At 35.6% G+C, this 17,770-nt stretch overlaps 1 protein-coding gene across 2 annotated transcripts in view; it reads left to right on the forward strand.

The window, feature by feature from the left end:
- The window catches only part of PIK3CB (phosphatidylinositol-4,5-bisphosphate 3-kinase catalytic subunit beta), a 134,259-nt gene that overhangs the window by 79,660 nt on the left and 36,829 nt on the right, over window positions 1–17,770 (forward strand). For both annotated transcript variants that reach the window (XM_037061186.1, XM_037061187.1), the window contains exons 11-12: window positions 758–808; window positions 12,783–12,971. In XM_037061186.1, the coding sequence (XP_036917081.1) occupies window positions 758–808; window positions 12,783–12,971 (240 nt within the window). The remainder of the gene's footprint in view (window positions 1–757; window positions 809–12,782; window positions 12,972–17,770) is intronic.

Genomic DNA, 17,770 nt, shown 5'->3' on the forward strand with positions numbered 1-17,770 from the left:
TATAAAAAGATAAAGTTTTCCACTTTTTAAAAAATGGAGTTTTCTTGATGTAATTACTTGCAAACATTTTGCTTTTCAAATCAGTTTTATTTTTATTGCTTAGTTTTTTTTAACTGTAATCTCCTTCGATGATTATAGCAACTTTATGAAACAGAATGGGAACTATCGTTACATTTTACACATGAGGATACAGACAAACTGTTAGTTTAAGATTACCTAATTCAGATACGGATTTTCAGATTCTTTACCACTTATCCTCTTCCTGGATCCTTAGGGTCACATTTCTTGAAGACCTAGAGGCCTTTGGAACTTAATGGTTTGAAAAATATTTTTAGACTATCTTTTTGACATTACTTTACATTTTTGGTACCTGCTAATTCAAACAGAACGTGACATGACAAAACTTACTCTGTAGTAACTCTAATATACCTCTTTATTTTTTTAATCAGAAGATATTTACCTATATTATTTTTTCCCATATACATATGCAAGCCACTGTTCATCTTATGTACAGACTGTCCTAGTGCATCCAAGGAGTCACAGTCCCTTTACAGTAATGCCGTTGATTGATTCCCACTTGTCACAAGTTTGAAGATTCTGAGTCACTGCATATTACCATTCTGCATTTAAAATTCATGTTTATATTATAAAGCATAAAATGCCAGACTACATGTAGTCTAAGTACAAGTGTCATTTATATTTAAAATTTTACAAATACAGGAGCCAAAATTGATTTTTTAAAAATCTTTTTTAACAGATTATCGAAAAGGCAGCTGAGATTGCAAGCAGCGATAGTGCTAATGTATCAGTAAGTATCAAGGTTTTAAAATGGCCCCTTCTTATTATAAAGTTGTGCTTATTATTAGTTACCTTTATCTCACTTACAGCAGTGAATTTACGGAAGACCAGACTCATATGCAAGAATAGTCTGTGAGTGTGGGTGAATGTGTACATACTATTGCTTTGTTAAATTGCAGCTGTCTGTAAGTGGTCTGTGTTCAGTGGTAAGCCCTTTTCTGATATAAACACAAATTCAGCATCTAGTTTGTAAGGGATGTTAGGACATCTCATAAATTAACAATGCGGTCTTTGTGAATGTAATTCAGTTGAAGAAGGAAGCTCTAATTTTTCTTTTTCTCTGTCATGTAACAGAGCAGATATAATCATCCCAGGTTTCTTCCATCTTGGTGTGGTGCCATGTTTTACATGTAGTTTTTATCTCATGGTTTAATACTGGTGTTTGAGCTTCCTATCGCAAGAACAGGAAAAGCAAGACTAGAGGCCACACTCATTCTTTTTGAGGATATCAGTGACATGCCTCATGTCTACTTACATCTCATTAGACAGAACTTAGTCACATGGCCATCCTTCACTACAGGTGAGGCAGGGAAATGTAGTCTTTAACTGGGCAGTCATGTGTTTGGCTGTAAGTAAGAGACTGTAGCTACTAAGGGAAGAAGAGGAGAATGCATATTGAGGGAAAAACAGCAGTCTCTGCCACACACAGTAGTTTCACTTTTTCTGCCCAAACACTAACAAAACATATCACTTTTTTACTTAGCTCATAATACATGTATAATATATCTGTCATCTATATTTTCTAATTAAAAAACTTTTTTAGTACAACACTTTGCTGAGTGCTAATCTGATATTCTGTTTTCATGTCATCAGTTTACAACTTTTAAGTGTAAAGCCATTTTCAGTACAGTCATTCTGTATAGATTGGTAATTATATAGAGGCCGATAGGCAAAGTAGAGATAATGTATATGTCTTTGTCATTTGCAGTGAATCAAACTGATATTTAATGCTGGCTACTTGGAGAAATGTCTGGCACAGGCTGTCTTTGGCTTTGACATTAGAGTTCTCAAAAATTCCTATTGGTTTCCCTGACCATTGTGGCTCCGTTGGGCATTGTCCTACAGAGCGAAAGGTTTCTGGTTTGATTCTTGGTTAGGTCACATGCCTGGGCTGCAGGTTTGGTCCCCAGCTGGGTCATGTAGGAAAGGCAGCCAGTCAATGTTTCTCTCTCATATTGATGTTTCTCTCCCTCTCTTTCTCTTTCCCTTCCCCTCTCTAAAAATAAATAAATAAAATCTTTACAAAATTTTCTGTAGCTTTGTAGTGCAGGTTGTCTGCTACAATAAATACTTTAGGAGTAGTTCTCTGTGATGAAGCAAAAGAAGTTTATTACCACTACACACTTACCAGTCAGACAGTTCTTAAAAGACATACTTATAGTTTAAGTTTAAAAGATAACAGTTATATAGGGATATCTTCATTCTAATGCCTATTTGTAGTTACCGTTTATTAGTTTTAATATTGCTGTAATATTCTTTTTTTAAAGATTTTATTTATTTATCTTTAGAGAGGAAGGGAAGGAGAGAAGGAGAGAAATATCAATGTATGGTTGCCTCTCGTGAGTCCCCTGTTGGGAACTGGCCTGCAACTCAGGCATGTGCCCTGACTGGGAATTGAACCTCGATCGTGTGGTTTGCAGGCCCTGAGCTCAATCCACTGGGCTGCACCAGCCAGGGCTTAATATTGCTATAATATTCTTGCCCAGGTTTGATATACCCTTCTTTTTTTATTTTTAACTTATTTTATTTATTTATTTTTAGACAGAGGGGGAGGGTGGGAGAAAGAGAGGCAGAGAAACATCAGTGTGTGGTTGCCTCTCACGCACCCCCCACTAGCAACCTGGCCTGCCATCTAGGGATGTGCCCTGACTGGGAATTGAACCTGTGACCCTTTGGTTCATAGGCTGGCACTCAGTCCACTGAGCCACACCAACCTTGTTTTTTAAATTGGGTATATAATACAGTTAATAAATTGTGAAACCAAAAATGGAGGCTTTTTTCTGTAACTCCCAGAAACTTTCCTCCCTAGAGATAACTGTGTAGTTTAGCTTGCAGCTGCCAAACCTACTGCTATGTTTGCATTTATGTACTTAATAAGTAAATGTCAATACCCTCTTTGAGCTTTTTATTATATAATCTCTCCGCTTTTCATTTAATGCATTTTGTGGGTCTTGTATGTCTGTATGTTAAGGCTTCTTCTTAACATTCCACCACATTAATTATTAGTGTCCATTACATTCCCCTAGTGATAGATGTTTTGCTTACTTCCAATTATTCTACACTCAAACAGTGCTGCAATTAATATTTTGAACATACTTCATTATGCATATGTATATTTTATAGGGTGGATTCCTAGAAATGAAATGATTAGATCAAAAGGTATGTGCTGTTTTTGTAAGAATTCTGCCAAATTGCTTACCATAAAGATGGAAAATTTACAACCCCATTTACACTGTAGAAGGATTTCTACTTTTTGTATTTTCTTTTTTAAATTAAAATTTATTTTTCTGCCCTGGCTGGTGTAGCTCAGTGGATTGAGCACTGGCCTTTGAAGAAAAGGGTTGCTGGTTCGATTCCCAGTCAGGGCACATGCCTGGGTTGCAGGCCAGGTCCCCAGCAGGGGACACATGAGAGGCAACCACACATTGATGTTTCTCTCCCACTCTTTCTCCTTCCCTTCCCCTCTCTCTAAATAAATAAATAAAATATTTTTAAAAATTTATTTTTCTTTTTTAAAGATTTTATTTATTTTTAAAAACCAGATTTTATTGATTATGCTATTATAGTTGTCCCAGTTTTCCCCCTTTTGCCCACCTCTACCCTGTATCCCCATTCCCTCCAGCAATTCTCTCCCGTTAGTTCATGTCTGTGGGTCATGCATATAAGTTCTTTGTCTACTCCATTATCTATACTGTTCTTAATGTCTCCTTATTTTGTACCTACCAATTTGTACTTCTTAATCCCTGCACCTTTTCCCTTATTATCCCCCTTCTCCCTCCCAATTGATAACTCTCCAAATGATCTCCATATTTCTGATTCTGTTTCTGTCTGCTTTTTTTTTTTTTGCTTAGTTTGTTTTTTAGATTTGGTTGTTGATAGTTGTGTGAATGTATTGCCATTTTAATGTTCATAGTTTTAATCATCTTTTTCTTATAAAAATCCCTTTATCATTTCTTGTAATAATGACTTGGTGATGATCAACTCCTTTAATTTTACCTTGTCTGGGAAGCACTTTATCTGCCCTTCAATTCTAAAGGATAGCTTTGCTGGGTAGAGTAATGTAGGTCATGGGTACTTGCTTTTCATGGCTTTGAACATTTCTTGCCAGTCCCTTCTTGCCTGCAGAATTTCTTTCTTTAGAAAGAAAAGAAAAGAAACAGTTTTATGGGAACTCCTTTGTAGGTAACTGTCTCCTTTTCTCTTGTTGCTTTTAGATTCTCTCTTTATCTTTAACCTTTGGCATTTTAATTATGATGTGTCTTGATGTGGTGCTGTTTGCGTCTGTCCTGATTGGAACTCTCTGTGCTTCCTGGACTTCTTATGTCTATTTCCTTCACCAACTTATGGAAGTTTTCTTCCATTATTTTTTCAAATAAGTTTTCAAATATACTCAGTTCAGAGGAAAGAGCATGACTGACCAAAGGAGCTACTCCACCTGCAGATCCCTTGATACCCCTCTGACAATTCCCCAGCCTCCTCCCATTCCTTGTATTCCTTGATTCTGAGCTGGAATTCCCCTGGCCTGTGTTTCTCACTAGCTGCATGGCTCTTAGCAGATTGGATTCCTGGTTGTATCTGCTTTCTCAAAGGAACCCTGTGTTAGGCATTCTTTTTCCTTCCCCAGAGCTGTTACTGATTAGTAATTTTAAAAAGATACATCTTTTCTAACATTATGGCTTTTTGAGTGACAGAAATCAATAGAACTGTTTTAGTTGAATATTCACTGTGTATGCCAAGGGCAGGTTACATTCCTTGATAAGATCAACACAGGTTGACTTGCTGAATTGTGTGCATGTATATTTTAGTTATATATAAAACACAGGTATACATATGTATAAAATATATATATACACACAGTTCATTGGTTGAATTTACCATCACCTTACTAACAGAATCACACCTTCTCTTGGAATTAGAATTTTCTTAAAAAGATGTTATTTATTTATTTTTTAGGGAGAGGGAAAGGGGCAGGGAAAGAGGGGGAGAGCAACATTGATGTGCCAGAGAAACACTCATCAGTTGCCTCTCACTCCCAACTGGGGACCAGCCCACAACCCAGGTATAGGCATGTGCACTGATTGGGAATTAAGCCAGTGGCCTCTTGGTTTGTGGGACGATGCCCAACCTACTGAACCACACCAGCGAGGGATAAAAATTTTTTTAATTGTGATAAAATACATATAACATAAAATTTACCATTTAATTATTTTTAAGTATATAGTTCAGAAGTGTTATATGTATATTCACAATATTCTTATTATAATGTTAAGTGCAACTGATCTCTAGAACTTTTCTTCTTCTTGCCTAACTAAAACTCTGTATCCATTAAACAACTTCATATTTTCCTTCTCTCCCCTCAGCCCTTAACATCCACTATTGTACTTTCTATCTCTATAAATTTGACCATCTAGATACCTAATATAAATGGAAGCATGCAGTATTTTATCCTTTTGTGACTCACCTTTTATACTTAATGTAATGGCTAGAGATTTTGTCACGACTTGGGAGGATGCTTCTGGCACCTAGTAAGTAGAGTTCAAGGTTGCTGCTAAATTTTCTGCAATGCACAGGACTGTCTTCCTACAACAAAAATATCAATACCAAGATTCAGAAACCCTGCTTTAAGGGTTTATAACATAGATCTAAAAGATCTATGTTATAAATAAAGTGTGTCTTATTTTCTTATGGCAGAAACAAGCACAAAACCTTAAGGGCTGGCTTTGGAGAATGTATGTCATTACTCAGCCTTTAGTTAAGAGGTTCTGGGGACCTACCTAGAATGTTTTCTTTATAGAATGATCAGGAGTGTTCACAATTGTCAATTTTAGGGAATGGAAATATCAAATATTAAAACAAAATTTTCAAACTTACTGAAAATTTGCATAAGAGTATAAGTTCCCATATATAGCCTTCATTCAACTTCCCCAGCTGTTAACACTTTACCAAATTGTGTGTGAATGAATTTTTCTGGATCATTTGTGATTGAGTAATATCCTGTCTGTCATGTCCTTCTCACCCCTTGGTTCTTCAGTGTGTTTTTCCTAAAAACAAGGACATTCTCATACTTAACCTGAATCCAGTTATAAATATCAGAAAAATAATATTGATATACTTTTGTTGTCTAAACCACGCATTACATTCACATTTAGCTGGTTGGATCAGTAATGTCCTTTATAGGTATAGGATCCAACTCAGGATTACTTGTTGCATTTTATTTCTGTGCCTTTAATTTCCTTCATTTTAAGTGGCTTAGTCTTATTTTTAATGATTGACATTTTTTAAAGAATACAAGCCAATTACTTTGTAGAATGTCACTCAGTTTGGATTTACCTAATGTTTTATCATGATCTCAGCTATGCATTTTTAGCATGAATATTATAGAAGTGGTGGAGTGTTCATTTTACTGCATTTTATCAGGAAACAGCAGGGTCAGTTTATTTGATTACTATTGATGTTAATTGTTATCACGATCTGCTAAGTTTCTCTTTATAGTTAGTATTTTATGGAGGGGGGATAGTTTGACTCTAAATAGACCTCCTGTTTTACATCAGATTTTTATCTAGTTGTTTTAATAGTTATTAATACACTTTACTTAAATCAATATTATTATAGTGATTTGCCAAGTGCTGATTTTCAAATTTATTTTTTTCTTTTGGACTTACTGGCTTATACCATAAGGTAGAGATTTTCTTCTCCACTTACTTTTTCTATTTTTAGTTATAGTAATATGGATCCATGATTTCTACTTTATTTAATGACTTATAATTAGTTACTGTCATTTATTTTAATGTTGAAAATGACCCAGAATTGGCCAGTGGCACCTCATTCAAGCTTTCTCCTGTGTCTTTTTGACATGTCCCAATCATTCTTCGAGCATTTCCTTATTTCTGATACAACAAAGTATTTCAGAATCTTCTGATATTTCCTCTACCCCAGTTTTGGAATCAGTAATTTCTCCAGGGAGTCCTGACTCCTTTTACTTGTGAAAAGTATTTTGAATCTAAATACTGGGGAATAGATATGCTCATTGTTACTGGCATACAAGTGCTTTTAGTCCTTTTCATGATGCAGTGAGATAATATATGAATGAGGTCTGTCCTGCAAAAGTCCAACCACTGTTAAGATAATGAGAATGGTTTGTGTGACATGGATGTAACCTGTCATCCAAGAAGAGTGGACTAGAATGCACATGTGTGACTTCACTGTATTTGTCAGTGGGGGTGGTAGATGCCATTGAGTGAGCATGTCATGTACTGTGTGGCCCTTGCACTCAAAATGACTGAGGGAGTAGAGCTACGAATCTGCATCAGATTTTGCATTAAGCTTGAACATTCCTCTGCAGAAACTATTCGGATGATTCAGAAGGCTGCCGCTGTGGGCAACTGGTGATCGGCAGCTTCATCACCACTAAACTGTCCCACCGACACCTCATATCTCGTGCAGACTTTTTTGGCAAAACATCAGATCACCCAGGTGACTCAGCTCTCCTACAGCTCAGATTTGGTACCTTGCGACTTCTGGCCTTTCCAAAAACTAGAATCACCTTTGAAAGGGAAGAGATTTCAGACCATTGATAAGACTCCAGAAAATATGACAGGACAGCTGATGGAGATTGGGAGAACTGTGTGAGGTCCCAAGGTGCCTACTTTGAAGCGGGACTGAGGTGTCGTTGTGCTATGTACATTGTTTCTTGTATCTTGTATCTTGTTCATTAAATTTCTCTATTTTTCATATTACATGGCTGGATACCTTCTGGACAGACTTTGTATGTCTATATTTGCATGTATTTGGGCAAATGCAAGTGCAGATAGATTTCTTTTATCCATTAAAAACCATGAGTTCTTACCGATGTTTCTAATTTGGATCCAACACCACAGAATTTTTTTTCTAGCCTTCTGTATTTTTTATTTCCTCTTAGACAGTGAAAAATCTGGATTCTTACTAATCTTAATATATTTACTTATTTACTCAATTCCACTTGTATTCATTCTCTCAGTCATATAACCATCTTCTCAGTCTCCATCACACCAGCCCTATCTTCATGGACTGTGTCATCCCAGCTACATGTTGGTCAAGTCCCCAGTCAAGTCAACAAGTTATTAATTCTGTCCTCTCAAGCACACTGCTAAAGATGCTGTTTGATTTTCCAGCCTCTTTGATGACAACAGATGAGTTTTCCAGCCCTCTCTATTGTGAAAGGGAAAGAGCCATAGTCTTTTTTCTTTGAATGTGCTTATAGCAAGGTTTATGTGTTTTATTTTGATGAGTACGCTATTACAATATGTGTATGTTTTTGAAAAATCTAAACATAAAGTAGAGAATATGGGTGGTAATTTTCATTGCTATCACCTGTGATTTTCCCTTATTTTAGTTCAAGCATTCGAGCATGTATATAAGTTCACGAGTTATACTGTACAGTATAATTTTTAATTACTGATTGTTTTGGATTTTGTAAAAGAATGCAAGATTCTGTGTTTTGTTGGGCTTTCTGCCACTTTCTGGTAGTTGATTGTTTTTACCTTGGCATTATTCAGTGCTGTGCTTTTCTCACAGCTCAGCAAACACTTGCAGTACAGTTATCCATCCAAACCCATGCTCCTCCCCTCTTAGTTTACTTCTAGTTCTTCAGGATGTTTACTTATAGTATGTCTTTAAAGTCTGATTTTGACCCATGAAATAGTAGGTCTGCTAGCTTTTTTACAATATTTTACTTAAAGCAAGTTTGCCTTTCTTTGACACGAACAATTTATACTTTGTCATTAGCAGTAATAAGTTTCACTTTAATGTTTGAGTGTAGGAGTTTCATTTTCAAATTCTGACTTCTCACGATCACTTTTCAGAGACACCTAAGTCGAACTTGTCAAATAGATAATACATGCTTTTTACTATAATAATACATAGAGTCTCTGTGTGTCTATTTCTTTTAAATAATACTTTTTTTAAAAGAGGAGTTTTAGGTTCATAAAAAAATAAGGAGGAAGGTACAGAGATTTTGGCATGTATCTGCCACCATCTTATTTACATATAGTCCCCCCCATTATCAATATCACTCACTAGAATGGTACATTAGTTACCAAGACTGAACCTACATTGACACATCCTAATCACCCAAAGTCCATAGTTTACCTTAGGCTTCACTCTTGGTGTTCTGCATTGTCTGGGTTTGGACAAATGTATAATAACATATGAGGTCTATCCAGAAGGTATCCAGCCGTGTAATATGAAAAATATCTTGTATCTTGTTCAGTGAACGAGATGCAAGATACGAGAAACGATGTACATAAACACCTCAGTCCCGCTTCAATGTAGGCACCTTGGAATCTCACACAGTTCTCCCAATCGCCATCAGCTGTCCTGTCATATTTTCTGGAATCTCATCAATGGTCTGAAATCTCTTCCCTTTCAAAGGTGATTCTAGTTTTTGGAAAAGCCAGAAGTTGCAGGGTACCAAATCTGGGCTATAGGGGAACTGACTTATCTAGGTGATCTGATGTTTTGCTAAAAAAACTGCAGGAGACGTGTGAGCAGGCATATTGTCTTGATAAAGCTGCCGATCACCAGTTGCCCACAGCTGCAGCCTTCTGAATTATCTGAATAGCTTCCGTGGAGGTATGTTGAAGCTTAACACAAAGTTTGTTGCAGATCCGTTGCTCTACTTGCCCATTTTGAATCCAATGGCCACAGTACACATGCTCACTTAATGGCATCCACCACCCCCCACTGACTAGTATGGTGAAGTCATCATTGTTCACACATGCACATTTCATTTCACTCTTCTTTGCTGCCAGGTTATATCAGTGTTGTGCAAACTGTTCTCATTAACAATGGTGGGGCTTTTTCCAGACATACTTCAGCTTATATCCATCATTATAATATCATACAGAGGATTTTCACTGCTCTGCAAACCCTCTATTCTTTGCCTCTTCATTTTCCCACTCCAACTTGTATCCCTGGCAACCACTGATTTTATTTTATTGCACCCCTAATTTTGCCTTTTCCAAATGCCACATAATTGGAATCATACGTTATTTAGCCTTTTCAAATTGCCTTCTTTCATTTAGTAATACACATTTAAAGTTTCTTCATGTCTTTTCATGGCATGATAACTCATTTCCTTTTAGTGCTAAGTACTTCATTGTTTATATATATTGCAGTTTATCCATTAATCTACTGAATTCTGGACATCTTGGTGCTTCTAAGTTTTGCCAATTTTGAATAAAGCTTCTATAAACATCCATGTTCAGGTTTTTGTGTGGGCATAAGTTTTCAGTTCCTTTTGGTAAATACCAATGAGCATGATTACTGGATTGTGTGGTAAGAGTGTGTTTATTTTTGTAAGAAACCACCAAACTGTCTTGCTAAGTGGTTGTAGTATTTTGCATACTTAATAGCAGTGAATGAGAGTTGTGCCATGTGTTCAACAACATTTGGTGTTGTCACTGATCCGAATTTTGGCCATTCAAATAGATGTATAGTTGTATCTCATTTTTGTTCTAATTTGCATTTCCCTTTCCCTGGTGACATGATGTTAAGCATCTTTTCATATGCTTAGTTTCCATTTGTGTATTTTATTGGGTGAGGTTATCTGTTTAGGTTTGTAGCCTATAGCTTAGTCTAGTGGTTCATGTTCTCATCGTTGACTTTTAAGAGTTCTTTGTGTATTTTGGATAACAGTTTTTATCTGATAAGTCTTTTTGCAAGTATTTTTTTCCAAGTCTGTGGCTTGTCTTTTCATTCTCTTGACAGTGTCTTTCACAGAGTAGATAATTTTAAATTTAATGAAGTCCAGCTTACCAGTACTTTCTTGCAGGATCATGCATTTGGTGTTGCATGTAAAAAGTAATTCCCAGTTGCAAAGTCATCTAGATTTTCTCCTGTTATCTTCTATGAGTTTATAATTTTGCATTTCACATTTATTTTTACTTAAGTTTGATAATGTCAGTCTTTCAGTTTTGTTCTTTGCTTTTCAGTACTGTGTTGGCTATTCTGTAAATTTTGTTTTTCTGTGTAAACTTTAGAACCCATTTGTTGATACCCAGAAAATGACTTGCTGGGATTTTGATGAGTTTTGCTTTGAATCTGTTCATTAAGTTTGGAAGAACTGACTTTTTCACAATATGAGTCTTCCTATCTGTGAACATGCAATATGAGATATTGATTTAGTTCTTATTTGATTTCATTCATCAGAGGTCACTAGTTTTTCCCATATAGATCTTGCATATATTGTTAGTTTATACCCAAGTTTTTATATTTTGGGGAGCTAATATAAGTGATATTATGTTTGTTTATTTATTTTTAAAAGATTTTCCTTATTTTTAGAGAGAGGGGAAAGGAAGGAGAAAGAGAGAAAGAGAAACATTAAATGTGTGGTTGCCTCTCACATGCCCCATACTGGGGACCTGGCCTGCAACCTAGGCATGTGCTCTGACTGGGAATCAAACCAGGAAACCTTTGGAGCCACACCAGCCAGCTGATATTGTGTTTTTAATTTTAAATTTTACTTGAAGAATTGTTTCTGATATATAGGAAAGCAATTTGTTTTTGTATATCGACCTTTTACCCTGCAACCTTACTTTAATTGTTGGTTAGCTGCAATATTGTTTTTGTTGAGTGTTTCAGATATTCTACATGAATAATCATTATCCCTCCACTCTTTTTACATATTGCATGTACTATTTTGCTTTGTCTGTTACTTTATAAAATTAGTAGTATGACTTTTTAATTTATTTTAATGTTTATGCCAAATCCCAGTTAAAATAATACAAAGCACAAATATTATAGTAGAATATAAATCCCTATAGAATCCTGTCAGATACTTCTGCAGAGATGTGTGTGTGTGTGTGTGTGTGTGTGTGTGTGTGTGTGTTTAAATGTATTTTGTCCTAACTGGGACAGTTTTTTAACTATGAGGAAATGCACCTTTCTCTTAAAGGAATTCAGAGTCCTAGATGTAAAAAAGAGCATGGATCTTCTTCTGTATTTTAGTATTTTTGTATAAAAATTGGGAAGAAAAATGGGATAATAATATTTTTTGTGTGTTTAGCTAATATTTATTTCTTAACCTAAATGGTTTTGTATGCCCCTGGCCAGGTGGCTCAGTTGGTTAGAGTGTCATCCCGTATACAAAAAAGTTGTGAGTTTGTTCTCTATTAGGGCACATATGAGAGGCAACCAATTGATGTTTCTCTGTTACATCAGTGTTTTCTTTCTGTTTCTCTTCCTCTCTAAAATCAACACATATCCTTGCATGAGGATTAAAAATAAAATAAATGGTTTTATGCCTCTAAGCTAAGAAGGCTCCTGTTTTTTTTTAACTTCATATGTTTTGTTGATATATGTTTTGATTTGTTTATTTTGTTTTTAAAAATAGAAACTTAAAGAAGAAATTCAGTTCAAATAATGACTTTTTTCATCCAAATTGCAATTCTGCCACCTAGTGTCTACATGTGGATTTTTAGGGAAGAGTATTTTTTCTTTTCGAGGATAACTTTTAACTTCATTCTTAGCTTTTAGATATTCTGTTTGGCAATAATAACTTTAAAAAGGGAATCCATCTTTATTAATCTTATTGAGGAATTAGATTTTAAATATTTCACATGTTAAAGCACATAAATTATTTATAAATTCATTGTACAAATTTGCTAACTTTTTACCCAGGGTGTTTGCACAATTGAATTCTATAATGACTAATTTTACTTTCTTAGAGTCGGGGTGGAAAAAAGTTTCTTCCTGTACTGAAGGAAATCTTGGACAGGGATCCCTTGTCTCAACTGTGTGAGAATGAAATGGATCTTATTTGGACTTTGCGGCAAGATTGCAGAGAGAACTTCCCACAGTCACTGCCAAAATTATTATTGTCAATCAAGTGGAATAAACTTGAAGATGTTGCTCAGGTAACAAGAGATCATTCTATAGTGCCTTTTGGGAATATATATTACTTTCCTGATTTTGTGTAAGTTTTCCTTTTCTGCGTAGATATATTGCTATAGGTTTGATAATTTTCTTTCAAGTTTTAAATTCTTATGTATAATCTAAGTAGTAGTCCAGAAAGTTTCAAGATTTAAAAATCCCAGATTCAGTATAGATTTTCTGTATCTTTCACTAAACATAATAAAAACAATGGTCTTGGTATAATTGTCTACCACCAGCAAGATGTAGGTCCTGGACTACTTCTAACAGTTCAGGGTACTACAAAGTTTTAATCTTAAGACCATTTGCAGTGACTATTCTAAAATGAATATGTATTTTTAAATGTTACCTCTGTTTGTGAAGTTATATTATTAAACAATGAATGAATGGATCAACAACGAAATCAAGGAAGAAATCAAAGGATACTTTGAAACAAATGAAAGTGAGGACCCAAGAATCCACAATGTGTGGGACACTGGGAAAGTAATTCTAAGAGGGAATTTCATAGGGAATTTCACAGACCTATTTCAAAAAACAAGGAAAACCTCAAATAATCTAACATCATACTTTAAGGCACTTGAACAAGATCAACAAAGAAAATGAAAAGTAGATGGAAGTTAATAATAAAGATCAAAGCACAAATAAATGAAAGAGAGTCTACAAAAATGATACAAAAAAGTAATGAACCCAAGAGCTGGTTCTTTGAAAATATAGGCAAGATTGACAGACTTTTAACCAGACTCATCAAAAAAAAAAAAGAGAGGGGCCCAAATAAAATCAGAAATGAAAGAGGAGAAATAACTGACACCAAAGAAATACAAGGGATGATAAGAAAATGTTATGAATGACTATATTCTGACAAACTGGACAACCTGGACTAAATGGATAAATTCCTAGAAACATATACAATATTGCAAAACTAAATCAGGATGAATCAGAATCTGAACAGATGGATTATGCCTAGTGAAATTGAAGTAATAATCCATAAAAACGCCTAATAAACAAAAGCCCTGGGCTGGATGGCTTCACAGGGGAATTTTACTAAACATTCCAAGAACTAACACCTCTGCTTCTCAAACTATTTCATAATATCCAAAAGGAGAGAAGGCTCTTAAACTCATTTTATGAGGCCAGCATTATTCTAATTGTAAAGCCAGGTAAAGACACTACAAAGAAAGAAAATTATAGGCCAGTATCCCTGATAAACAGACACTAAAATCCTCAATGAAATATTAGCAAACTGACTACAGCAATGCATCAAAAAGATCATACTCCATGATCAAATGGGATTTATTCCAGGGATGCACGGTTGTTACAACATTCAAAAATCAATAAATGTGATTCACTGTTAGGAGTATATCCTAAGAACCCTGAAGCACCAATCCAAAAGAACCTATGCACCCCGATGTTCATAGCAGCACAATTTACGATAGCCAAGAGTTGGAAGCAACCTAGATGCCCATTGGTAAATGACTGGATCAAAAAACTATGGTACATTTACACAATGGAATTCTATGCTGCAGAAAGGAAGAAGGAGCTCCTACCCTTTGCAACATCATGGATGGAACTGGAAAGCATTATGCTGAGCGAAATAAGCCAGGCGGTGAAAGACAAATACCGTATGATACCACCGGTAACAGGAATCTAAACAACAAAACAAACAAGCAAGCAAAATATGACCAAAGACACTGAAATATGGAACAGGCTGACAGGGACCAGAGGGGAGAAGGGAGAGAATCACAGGGGAAAAGGGGAAGGACTCACATGAACAAGTATAAAGGACACATGGACAATAACTAAGGTGGAGGGTGGAGATGGGAGGGAGGTGGGGAGCACTGGGGGTGCAGGGCTGGGAATATAAGACAGAAAACTGTACTTGAACAAGAATTAAATTAAAAAAATAAAAATAAAAAATAAAAAAATAAATGTGATTCACCACATAAACAAAATGAAGGATAAAAACCACACAATCATACCAATAGATACAGAAAAGGATTTGATAAAATCCAGCACCCATTTATGATCAAAACTCTCAGTGAAGTGGGAATAGAGGGATCATACCTAAACATAATAAAGGCCATATATGAAAAACCCATAGCCAGCATCCTACTGAATAGGCAAAAACTACAAGTGGTCCCCGTGAGATCAGGAACAAGACAGGAATGTCCATTATCATCTCTCATTCAACATTGTACTGGAAGGCTTAGTCACAGCAACTAGACAAGAAGAAGAAATAAAAGGCTTCCAAATTGGAAAGGAAGAAGCAAACCTCTTTGTATGTAGATGACATGATATTGGACACATCCACCAAGAAACTACTAAAAGAAATTCCACCAAGAAACTACTAAAACCAATAAATGAATTCATCAGAGTAGTAGCATACAAAAGTAATACCCTAGTTGGTCCTAAGGTTGTGGGTTATTGTTAAGCTGATTAACAAAAGTAATACCCAGAAATCAGTTACATTTTTATATGCCAATAACAAACTAACAGAAAGGGAACTTAAGAAAACAATCTCATTCATAATTGCTACAAAAAGAATAATGTACCTAGCAATAGACCTAACAAAGGATGTAAAAGACCTGTACTCAGAAAATTAGAAGAAAGAAATTTCTGAAGGAAGTTTTTGAAGGAAAGAAATTGAAGAAGATACAAATAAATGGAAGCACATGCATGTTCGTGGATGGGAAGAATTAACATCATTGAACTGTCCATACTTCCAAAAGCAATCTGTAGATTCAACGAAATTCCTGTTGAGATGCCAATGATGTATTTCACAGAACTAGAAAAAATATTTCAAAAATTTATATGGCCCCAGACAGCAACACTGATCTTGAGAAAGAAGAACAAAGCTAGAAGAATCACACTACCTAATATCAAACTATACTATATGGCCAAAGTAATCAAAACAGCATAAAAACAGACACATAGATCAATGTAGCCAACTAGAGGGCCCAGAAATATACCCACACCTTTATAGTCAATTAATAATCAACAGAGGAAGTAAGCACATACAATGGGCTAAAGATGGTCTATTCTATAAATGGTCTTGCGAATATTGGACAGATACAGGCAGAAAAATGAAATCAGATCACCTTCTTATATCATACACAAGAATAAATTCAAAATGGATCAAAGACTTAAATGTTAGACCCGAAACCATAAGAATCCTAGAAGAAAACATAGGCAGAAAAATCTTGGGCATTGCTTATAGTAATATTTTATTAGCTATATGTCTCCAGACAAGGGAAACAAAAGAACAAATGAGACTACATCAAACCAAAAAGTTTTTGCATAGAAAGGAGATCATCAACAAAATAAAAAGACAACCCACTGAATGGGAGAATATATTCACAGTTACATCTGAAAAGGGGTTAACATCCAACATTTATAAAGAACTTACAAAACTCTACATGAAAATAGCAAACAACCCAATTAAAAACTGGGCGAAGAACCTTAATAAGACACTTCTCCAAAGAAGTTATACAGATGGCCAATAGACATATGAAAAGATGTTCTATGTCACCTAATGATTAGAGAAATGCATATTAAAACCACAATGAGATATCATCTCATACATGTTAGGATGGCTGTCATCAATAAATCAATGGACAAAAAGTGATGGTGAGGATGTGGAGATAGGGGAACCTTTTGCCCTCTTGGTGGGAATGCAGACTGGTGTAGCCACTGTGGAAAGCAGCATGGATACCTAAAAAAATTTAAAATGGATCTGACTTTTAACCCAGAGTCCCCACTTCTGGGAATGTGTCTGAAGGAACACAAAACTAATTTGAAAGAATATAAGTCCCTTATGTTCATTGCAGTGTTATTTACAATCACCAAGATATGGAAGCAGCCCAAGTGTCCCTCAGTAGATGAGTGGATAAAACAACTGTGGGACATTTACACAATGGAATACTACTCGGTTGTAAAAAAAAAATAAGAAAATTTTACCCTTTGCAACAATATGGGTGGACCTGGAGAACATCATACTAAGTGAAATAAGGTGGTCAGAGAAAGGCAAATACCATATGATTTCATTCATGTGGAATCTAATGAACAAACTAAACTAACAAAGAAAATGGGGACAGATTCATAGATGGAGAGGAGGATGACAGTGGGGGGTGTTGAGGAAGTGATGGGATTGAGGAAAAAGGACTAATGGACATGGACAACTGCGTGGTGATTGCTGGGGGTGGGGTGTATAAGGGTACTAAACAGTAATGGAAAAATATCCAATAAAGATTTTAAAAATGAAAAAGAAAATGAGTTACTTAAAAAATATCATCAGTGAACTTTAATATTTTTGGAAAATGAGAAAATACCTTTTAATTTAGCTGCTAGATGTCCATTCACATATTATTGACTTGTAGGGGGGCTGACCTAAGAGGTCTTTCTGGGAAAAATCTAGCCATTGTTAATATAACAAGAACAGTTTGAGTTACATTGACATAACCTGGCAGCGAAGAAGAGTGGAATGAAACGTGCATGCCTAAACAGTGACCACTGTTCTTGTCAGTGGGAGTGGTAAATGCTGTTGAGTGGTTGGGTGAGCGTGTGTACTCTGTGACTGTCACATTCAAAATGACTGAGTGAGTAGAGCAATGAATCTGCATCAGATTTTGCATTGAACTTGAACATTCCTCCATGGAACTAGTCAGATGATTCAGAAGGCTTTCAGGGATGATGTAATGAGTGCATTGTAAATAAAAGTGTGGCAAAGATTCTTTAAAGATGGTTGAGAATCTAAATGATCCATATTCTGGAAGACCTGCAATAAGGA

This window comes from Sturnira hondurensis, unplaced genomic scaffold (assembly GCF_014824575.4).
Source record: "Sturnira hondurensis isolate 20B ecotype Veracruz unplaced genomic scaffold, ASM1482457v3 Scaffold0013299, whole genome shotgun sequence".
Lineage (NCBI taxonomy): Eukaryota > Metazoa > Chordata > Mammalia > Chiroptera > Phyllostomidae > Sturnira > Sturnira hondurensis.